The 10,159-nt window shown below is 48.5% G+C and overlaps 1 protein-coding gene across 1 annotated transcript; it reads right to left on the reverse strand.

Moving 5' to 3' along the window:
- Window positions 1–425: 425 nt before the first annotated feature.
- Window positions 426–10,043, reverse strand: LOC111853189 (probable ATP-dependent RNA helicase DDX17). Its single transcript, XM_023829872.2, has 13 exons — window positions 9,465–10,043; window positions 8,666–8,810; window positions 8,367–8,463; window positions 8,122–8,255; window positions 7,866–7,931; window positions 7,579–7,720; window positions 7,302–7,462; window positions 7,041–7,213; window positions 6,825–6,935; window positions 6,546–6,607; window positions 5,525–5,584; window positions 2,325–2,555; window positions 426–2,207 (listed from the first exon to the last, which is right to left on the reverse strand). The coding sequence occupies exons 1-13, from the start codon at window positions 9,518–9,520 to the stop codon at window positions 1,627–1,629; spliced, it is 2,019 nt and encodes a 672-aa protein (XP_023685640.1). The 5' UTR covers window positions 9,521–10,043; the 3' UTR covers window positions 426–1,626.
- Between the last annotated feature and the right edge of the window lie 116 nt (window positions 10,044–10,159).

Raw genomic sequence — 10,159 nt, forward strand, 5'->3', positions numbered from 1 at the left:
GGCCGTGGCTGTGGTCGAAAAATCGCCGGTTCATACTCTGTGGTTGGGGATTTCATGCCCTTTAAACCCCAAATGATCCAGGATCTGCCCTGCTGTCAACTGTCCTTCTCCTTGGATATAAGCATCTGACAAATTATATTTATTGTTATATGTACCTTCCATTTTTGAACTATTTCAAATTTGAGAAAACCATTAGTTGGATCTTTTATTGTTACAATAAATGGTTAGCAAAATATCTTGGGAAATGTCTAAAGCAGTGTCATAAAATGCACGCTTCTTAAGTATGTGTCGCCCCCTGCTGTGCACTTTGAGAAACGAAGATGCAACACAAACCTAATGAATTCCTGGCGGGACCTTGTGTCACATCGGTCTTGGTATAAGGCAGAAGAACGACACCAGCAAACACAAACAACTGCATGTCACTCTGAATGTTCAAAATCTTTATTCGAACCTGGAAAGCAGAACAGTCCAATATAAAAAGGATATAGAGTAGATCTTGCAAAATCTGCTTGAGGGAGGGGGGTGAGGAATGAGGCTGCCACATTCCCCTAACCCTAACCTAACCCTAACCTTACATAAGACTGGGATGAATAAAATTCCTTTGGCAGCCATTAATTATTTGAACAGCAATTCAAGAAAGTATAAAATAAATACTACACCACACTGGAGAGTTACATTTGGCTGTCAAGTTTACATCCCATTCCTAAGTGCAACACAATGTAACTGGACAAGTTTTGAAATAATTGAGTCCACAGTACAAATAAAAAGGATGATTCTATTGTGCAATTTGACCACTACAAGCCAACAAGCAAATCTGCCAGCAGCTCAATCACTTCTATCAAGTCTCTAAGTAGATTTTGAAGCACCTACCTTTTCCAAAAAAAAAAGAAAAGCAAAATGCACTTCCATACATCCCCCAACTCAATACCAGGAGGTGTGTATTACAGGGAATTAAAAAAAATAATAATTACCTCTCGTACGAGAAATGAGTCAAAGTGAACGCCAATTTTTTCACCAAAACAAAACTTGCATGGCGTTTGGTGACAATCTGCAGACACGGTAATAAGTTGCTGTACAGATAGCAGAGAAAGTGACAGGAGAGCACAAGGTACGTAAGGAAAATGAACAGCTGCTTATTTGGGTTGGGGGCCTTCGCATCCACAGCCAAAATGTGCAAAGGAGCATGCAGCCGGACATGAAGACCGAAGCCCTCCCAGACCACCTTATCCTCACACTTGGTTTTTACAGAATCAAAGAGACAGTCTTAAGGTAATATTACTTCAGAGGATACAGTACTAAACAACAGGAGTATCGTAAAATAACGATCTCCCAGCGGTCAGTCAGCAACATGCTCACCTGCAGCTATAACATTCAAACATCGCTGAGACAGAGGGCATCTGAGAGCTGAACGAGTGTCCTGCTGTGCAAACTAACAGGTGTACATGCACAAGGATATTATGGGATGGTTTTGTTCCCCCCCAAAAATCACTCATACCCCCCTCGATATTAGCCCTATAATTTCCCCCCAATCCCTAATCATACCTAAAAATTTATACAGTGACAAGGATTCGGGCCTGCGTCAGCTTCCCCAACTGACACAGAGTACGACAGGGAGTTACGACATCTTTACTTCCTGGGTGGGGGAGGGGGGGGGGGAGGGGGAGGGGCAAAAGGGTACGGACCCTGCCCCATGAAGCCCATCATTGGCTGAGGTGGTGAGAACTGCTGTGCCATCAGGGGCTGGGGTCCACTTGGAGGGGGCGGTGGGGGCTGACTGGCTCGGCCGAACTGGCCCTGCTGCTGGCTCGAGGCATCCTGCCCCCCCGCACTGCTCCCTCCGGAAGCGGTGCCCCCCCCGGACTGAGAGCCAGCCCTGGAGTTGTACTGGGCACTCTGGTACTGGTCCCCCGTGCCACCAAAGGAGGCCGCGGAGTTAGAACCCGTGCCGTAGTTCCCCCCGCTCCGACTACTGCTGCTCCGGTCCCTGTAAGATGAAGATGAGGAAGAGGACGACCTGTCCCCATCCCGGCTCCCGCCCCCTCCTCTCCCATCCCGGCTGAAGCTGCTGCTGCTGTTGTTGGTGGTGCCCCCCCGGCTGCCCTTGTCCCCCCCGCCGACCGTACGCATACGCCGGTCACACTCTTCCTGGTACATCAGGTTGGGGTTGTTGGAGTTGGAACCACTGCCCCGGAAGCGAGAGCGCCCCCCTGCAGGTGAGGAGAGGCGGCCGTCAGTGTGGGCAATTAACCATCATGAATGTGACCTTGCGAGCAATAAAGGGCTACAGACCATCGCCCCTCATCCTCCCCATGAACATGCCTCACCTCCGCCCCCACGCCCAGAATCCACCAGCTGCAGCAGCTTGGGGTTGATAGCCTGTCGGGCCTCCTCCAGAACCCGGATAAGCTCACGGGCCTGCCGCAGGTTGCCCGGGGTGAAGAAGGTGTAGGCGGTGCCCTTGTTGGTGCTGCGCGCCGTGCGGCCGATGCGGTGGATGTAGTCCTCCGAAGAGTTGGGGTAGTCATAATTGATCACAAACTTCACATCCTCCACATCTTGAGTGAGGGAAAAAGGGGAAGTCGAATGGAGTTTTTTTTTTTTTTGTTAAAAAGGAAAATAATAAAAAAAAATGGGTTAGTGAATATCGAAGCCTAGCGCAGGAACCCAATGTACAAATTACTGTACAGCAAGTCATTCAGATTTGCCAAAAAAATTCTCACGTTTAGCCAGAAATCACCCCACTTACCTTGCCACTCGACCACTACAAGCACTTCGATTAAGCAGATATGAGCGAGACCCACAATGAAACATCATACTTACCGCTCACTTAGCTATAAAGCACAACAAATCTGTTAATGTTCACACTGCGCCTACTTCCACCAAAACATCCTCCTGCTCACTTTCCTTGAATGAGAGTCTCTAAGTTACAAGAGACACATGGTGGCCACAGAAAGACTGAGTCTGGTAGAGGTCTGAAGCACCCACTCACTGATCTGGGCCACATTCAACGGTTTGCTGGAACCAGTAGGGTATGCAGTCGCATCCACTTTATTCGGAAGTTAAAAATTAGTTTTGAAGAATTAAGGACCTCTGGTCTGTTTCTCATTACAGAAACCTGTGACATCTTAAAATTGGGGTCAGGGGGTGTTTTTTTTTTCTTGCAAACTATCTTTGAAAAGTGCAAGAAAAAAATAAATAAATTAGAATCAGTGTGCAAATAATTAAATCATCTGCTCCAGGAAGAGCAGAAGTTCACTTGACTTGCAGATTCAGTGCTGAAGGTACTTACCCCTTTTAAAATGGTTTTTAAATGCCTGAAAATGCTACATGTGCCACGGCCAGTGAATCGATGCCTATTTACAGGGGCGCGGCGCCCTGGAAGCCCGAACCGTGGCTGCTGCAGACCCAGCTAACAGAAGCCGGCTTAGAGCACAGGCGTCTTTACCGGGAATCTGAGTGCAGTAAACATTTCAGGGCGAGGATTAAGTCGAAAACACGGGCAAAAGCTAAAGCAAAAAACTTGAGATCTTAGAGAAAAAAGCAAAAAGCCTATTTTGGGGTAGCAATTCTCACTGCCCTGAGAAATGTTTTGGTTCAGAGTCACTAAGTAACAAGAAACAGACAAGGGCTTTTGAGATTGGACCCATTCTCCAGGAGAGGGGGGTCACAGTGAGTTACCAAATAGCCAGCCTTTAAAAAATAAAAAATAAAAAAGGGGGGGGGGGGGCTGTGCATCAGTCTAGTAGACAAAGTCAAGAGGTTGTGACTGAATAAATGACCTGTGTTTTGTTTCCTGACTGAGGGTCATGTGACTAAGTGTGGTTGTCTTGGGTTAAGCATGATGCGTACGAAGAAGCTGACGGCACTACTGAAAGATGGGGGGGCAGTGGGGTATACGTGGAAGAAAGAGGGGCAAGAGAGAGGAGCAAGACAGTAACTGACAAGTACGAGAGACACTCCGGAGCCGGGGGGGGGGCAGGGTGGAGGAGGTAAGGGGAGGTGAATGAAAAGGAAAAGATGGGGAGATGGGAGAAACAGAGGATAGAGAGGAGTTGAGAGACAGAGCGGCTCCTTCAGGCCAGGACTCCTGCCAGCCAGGACCAGACATGACACCCGCAGAGGGGGAGGCCGGCACAGCCACGCGTGGGGGTGGGGGGGTCGGGGGTGTCAGCGAGGCTGGAGTCGGCGTCGCAGGGGCACTTCAGAGGGGGGGGGCCTCCCAGAGCTGTTGACCTGCCGCTCAGCCTCCTCGCTCCGCCTTCCCAGAATGCAACACTCTCACAACGCCGCTACGTACTGCTCCGCTATACCTCGCCACAGCACATTCTCCACCATCTTGCAGAACTGCTCTGGCCTGGTTATAAGAATTAACTAGTAGCCATGTTAAGCAAGGGCCCAAAGACCTTTGAATGTCACTTAAATGCAGGCGGCACTGGGACCTTCAGGCTACAACTGCCCAGATGACTGGAAAATTTGTGATAGTATATATTTCAATCTAGTTTGAAAAGTGTCCCCTGTAGGTTGTGTTTAATTAAAGGAACCACATTGATCAGGGAGGGGCCTGAAGGAAAAGCATATTTACCCAGAATTCCTTAGCACTATTAGCTCAACCTTAGACTGAGTGTTGCGTTGTTACCAAAGCGGGCCCTTGGCGTACGTTAAAGGAGGCGGCCCCCCCATGCACCCTCTCTCGCCCCTCTCAGCTGACCCCCCTGCCCCATCCCAGTTTGAAATTTGGAATCCCAGCAGTACCCCTCCTCCCCCCCCCGTTGCCCAGGCAGCCGGTGTCCTGGAAGGGGGGAAAGAGTCTGAGGGCTTTGCTTTGGGTTTCGGAGAGACGGCTGTGTCTGGGATTGATAAATCAGGCTGTGTCTCTCCCCCGTTTCTCTCCGCAACTCAGGCTTCGATTAGTCATGCCTAGGTCCGGCTGCAGGCTCCCGTGGGCCTGTGCGCTTCTAGTGCCAGAAGAGAGACTTGGAAACAAAAAAATAAAACAAAAAAACAAAATAAAAAATAAATGAACACAGAAAAAAATTGGTTAAAAATTTTTATCATCACGCAGGGGCTGTGTCAGACGCTTTCGGCTTCCCCCAGATCAAATCGCCGCCTGACACCAGCACAAAGCTAAACTTTCATTTACTCACCACAACATCTAACATCATCATTGCAGACTGCTGGGTTTAGGCCCAGTTTCAGGGTGATCAGAGATCTCATACTCTGGATATGTAATTACTTACTTCTAAAAGTCACTGTAGCAGTCCTAGCTGTACTGATGTCATATGTCAGGTGTCATGTGACTGCTTTTTTTTTTACGCTAAGTCAACTGCTCTGAAGTACAGAGAGTGCTCAAATCATTCTGTTTTCACTCATGCAGTTCAGGTGGGGTGCTGGTGGCGTGGGGGGGTGCTACACGGGGAGGGGGGTTGGGGGGTGGGGCAGGGCCACACTCAAGCTGATGTTTGGGTGTGTGTGTGTGTCTGTATTTAGGTGTATGGACTCGGGGAGCATGGGGCCGCAGACATACCCAGACCACGGGAGGCGACATCAGTAGCAATGAGAATAGGAGCTTTGCCGCTGCGGAACTCTGAGAAGAACAAAAGACAAAGCAAACGAGTTAAAGGAAATTCTGAGTATTTTACGCTTCACTCTCCAGCGTGCACTTTCGTTCGCGCACTGGGTGAGGTGACGTGTATTTCGTCGCCCAGATCTGGTGCATCCATGCACGTCAACTGCACATGTGCAAGGAAATTGCCAGGGTGCTTCCAGTAGGTGGCAAAGCCGACTTGCACAGTGCAGACAGCAACCAAGACAGAGCAGAGGAAGACTTGTGGCTGTTGAATTTATAGAATTCAGTGATTAGTTGTCATTGTTGACACACCACAGCACACAGTGCACAACAACAAAATGTGTCCCCTGCATTTAACCCATATGTGACATAGCAGGGAGCAGTTAATTCAGCGCCCGGGGTACCTTGTTCAGGGTACCTCAGTGGTGGCTTGCGGGTCGGGGATTCGAACCTGCACTCTTCCAATCACAAGTGCGCGTCCCTAACCATTAAGCCACCACTGCCCACAGTGACTGGTTATGATGAGCAGCTGTATGAGGAGGGTCGGAGGTACCCACATGTCTAATTTTTCGTACTGTCCAGACCTTACACTGAGGTATATGGTATTTTAAAAAGCAACACTATTCCAGCTTTTTGAAATACTGGCGATAAAATTCACCCACCAGGGAGGGGGGGGATCACGGCTAATTTTTCATTAGGATTTCAAAATACCGGTATGCCGTATTACCTTAATAGCACCCAAGGTTCATAAAAGGATTACCTGTTTCACTACACTGCTTGTATTTGTGATTGTTGCAACACATCTGGCCTCTCCTGGTCTGATGGTATATCACTGCTGCATGCATGTACCGACTGTGACCATCTGCGCCCGTGGTCAAATGTACTATGAACACAAGCTTCCACGGGCACGACGACACATGCAGAAAAGTGAAATGTGAAGTAAGTTTTATTATCCTCGTACGAGTCATTAACTCCTTACCTGACAGAACCCAGTCTCGCTCTGGCTGGCTCTTATCGCCATGGATGCACATTGCCGGCCACCTTGGCAAGGCAGAAAAAAGAAAGATGAGAAAAAGGAATGAAAAAGACAGAAGGAACATTTTATTTTGTGGAAGGAGGTAGATGATGTGTGGAAACGTTATGAGAGTCAACGATGGAGAAGGTCAGCATTAGAACAGATAGATCATTAGGAGGAACTCGAATTTCAGACCAGCTTACGCAGAGTGGGTCTGTGTGTGAGAAAGCCCCACAGTCCTACCCATCTCTCCTCATCCTGCGGGTGAGGTCATCGCAACGCTTTTTCGTCTCCACAAATATGATGGTCTTGTTCTCCTTCTCTGCCATGATCTCCTCCATCAGCTGGAGCAGCCTGGAGGCGGCAGAACCAGATAAACCTTCACCATTCCCAATGATTCTATTTCCCCCGACAGTCCCGAGTTCTTCACAAGATCCGTGGAGCCTCTGCTAGCCTCACTTGTTGTCCTTCTCGCTCTCCATGCACACGTCCACAATCTGCAGGATGTTGTGGTTGGCGCTTAGCTCCAGGGCTCCTACATTGATCTGCACGTATTCACGCAGGAAGTCCTCTGCAAGCCGCTGCACCTCCTTTGGCCAGGTGGCGCTCCACATCAGGGTCTGCCGGTCAGGCTGTGGGGGAGACAGAGAGGTCGGGTGATGCCCCCCGTAGAAGCATGACTCCAACATCCGCCAAAGTGCATCGCACCCAGTCGCTCACCCGGATCTGGTCGACAATCTTGCGGATCTGAGGCTCGAAGCCCATGTCCAGCATGCGGTCGGCCTCGTCCAGCACCAGGTAGGTGCACCGTCGCAAGTTGGTCTTGCCCGCTTCAAGAAAGTCAATAAGACGGCCAGGGGTGGCAATGCAAATCTCCACTCCTGTGGAAGGTAGATATAGCTCACTGCTAAATGAACTGAGGTCTGACATGGTTTTCCATGGAAGACACCTAGTGGAGACACAGGGAATGGCTCTGAACGCCAAAGGGGGCCCCCACCTCTCTCCAGGTCCCGGATCTGAGGGCCCTTAGGTGCGCCTCCATACACGCAGGTGCTCTTGATGCGGGATGATTTGCCGTAGTCATAAGCCACCTGCTGCACCTGTTGGGCCAACTCTCGAGTGGGAGCCAAAACTAAGCACTGTGCCGAGACAAGGCAGAGGAAAGAGCTCAGTTGATCAGAACAGGGAACACAGTAAGCCAGTGCATAATATTCTGTGCACGTCAAACGTCCTGATACTTGTTCACTCAGTACTTTTTCTGGTTCTAGAACTTGCTTTACTCACAATAGGTCCATCTCCTCGCTCCAGATAGGGCTGGTGGTTGATGTGCACAATGGCAGGCAGGAGATACTGAGACACAAACATGGCAGAGAATGAGAGACGTTCTCACACTTAGCAGCGGCCTGCCAAAGCACAGCATGTCCCAGAGTGTTCCCTGGCAGTGTTCCGTCAGGATTAACTTGCATTCGAAATCAAACCCGTTTGTGTGGCGGTGTTCGGTGCTCTCCGCCCCGTGACAAGCTTGGCTCTCTCAGCTTACCGACAACGTCTTTCCGGAGCCTGTCTGAGCGATTCCCACCATGTCCCTCCCGCTCAACGCCAGGGGGAAGCCTTGGGCCTGAATGGCTGTGGGCTCCTTGAAGTTCTGCTGCATCAGCACATCCATCACGTACTCTGGCAAACCACAGATAAAAGGAATTCAGGTTCAAAGTGACACCCTTCCTTTAGAGATCCCCTACTCTCGTATTTACCCGGGGGGGGGGGGGGGGGGCAAGTGTTACTTACGAGGAAACTGTGCCTGACTAAAACTGGTGACCGGTTTGGGACAGCCAGATCCCTTGATGGTGATCTCCTTCTTCCTGCGGAATTCCTCCACTTCATACTAAACACACCAGATGTTGGTGGAAAAATGAGATACCATGACAACATGCAAGGGGAAAAGAAAATGAAACATCAATAGATTTTAGGCTGTTTCTTCATAGCAGAATGGCCAGCGGACAGGGTTCCAAGCCCTGGATAGACAAGCCTTTCCAGGTCAAAATAAAGGGAAAGGCGCTGAGAACACGACTCAGGACTGAGAATACCTGGCTCATATGCTGCACCTCCGGGTGCTCAGTGTAGAAGTTCTTCTCAAACTTGGGCAGTTCATCAAGATCCCATTTCTTCTTGCGCAGACGCTCGCCAGGGGTACCAAACTTTGATCCACTTCGACTGGACCCAAAGCGAGGACTAAATATCATAAAAGCATATTGTATAAAATTATGGCCTATGGGCATTCAGAAAATACACATCACTAAAACAAAAAATACCAGTCGGACAGGTCAGAACAATTACATTACTTTTTACCTTATCATCATCAATACCCAGAAAATATTAACCTTACATTAGCATACAATGCTACAACACAAATTTCAAAGCGCGCAAGTAAAAATAAAATAGGGCGGACGAAAGGACAGGAATACCTGTACACAGTGGGTTAAATAATCAGCGATCAGCAAAGCCGGTTAGATAACAGTAAGAAAGACCGCACTGTACACAAGCATCCTCCAGCCTTACACGTGAACCGCACGCCGCCTGATGAACAGACTTTCATCTCCATTTACCTACAAAATGCTATTTAAAAGTGTTGTTCGAATGCGTTTTAATTCATAATAACTAAGTGTTCATTATTCCCGATGGGATGTACGTATCCAGGTGCATGCAACCTACAGTATGCCGGATACATGACAGATTGCGAGACGCTTTTCTTTAATATTTATATAAGTATATTATTCAGCTAGATGATGACAGCATAAAGTACAGATTGCATACTTCCTAGGTTAACTAACCACAGTTGGCCGGTGACCAAATGAATCAATAAAACCGGAGGGAACGAAATCTTACCTCCTATCGCGTCCGCGGTGTCTATCTCTGTCTCCATACGAAGAACCTCCTCTCATTTTTATTGAAAATTTTACCAAAAAAAAAATAGCTAGCTAGCACACGTGTATTCCACTCTTACACAAAACCTCCGGTGTTATCCCTATTTTTAATCCGTTTCTATAAGTAGTTTTTCTCTCACGGGTAGCGCGTCTCTGTGAAGCAGCTTGAGATGCGGGTAAAAATACAGTGGGGTTCAAAAATGCTGGATGTGCAAAGCAACGAAACCACCGCAATTAGACGGCAGGGACGGGGATAAACGGTTTGCAGTTGCGTTTTGGTGAAATTTAGGTGCGAGCCGGTCGCCGGTAAGCAATGACAAGATGGCGGCCCCGTAGACAAAAGACGAAGGGCATCGTCACCGCGCCGCGTGACCCGATCGGAGCATCCGCACCCCATACAAACGTCCACTCCAAACAAAACCATTAAAACAAAAACATTCATTTTAACCACATATCTGCAACAGATTCAAATAATCACGCGTATAATCACAGAAACACGTATATCCGATGATTAAGTTTTATGATTAATCACCTATCCTATGAAATAGTTTCACCTTGTCTGGTCATTTCATATGTTGTCACCTGTCTAACTTGGGACGTCTGCATTAACGATGCAAATTACCTCATATATCCCCGATTTCATTTGCCTGACATTGG

Source organism: Paramormyrops kingsleyae, chromosome 22, assembly GCF_048594095.1.
Source record: "Paramormyrops kingsleyae isolate MSU_618 chromosome 22, PKINGS_0.4, whole genome shotgun sequence".
Classification (NCBI taxonomy): Eukaryota; Metazoa; Chordata; class Actinopteri; order Osteoglossiformes; family Mormyridae; genus Paramormyrops; species Paramormyrops kingsleyae.

Excerpts from the sequence above, each read along its gene's own strand:
- LOC111853189 (XM_023829872.2), bottom strand. The coding sequence starts at position 9,520 with ATGAGAGGAGGTTCTTCGTATGGAGACAGAGATAGACACCGCGGACGC. Across the intron at positions 6,608-6,824 it reads CGCAGGATGAGGAGAGATGG|GTGGCCGGCAATGTGCATCC; the intron begins GTAGGACTGTGG and ends TGCCTTGCCAAG. Across the intron at positions 2,556-5,524 it reads TGTCGCCTCCCGTGGTCTGG|ATGTGGAGGATGTGAAGTTT; the intron begins GTATGTCTGCGG and ends CCCTCACTCAAG.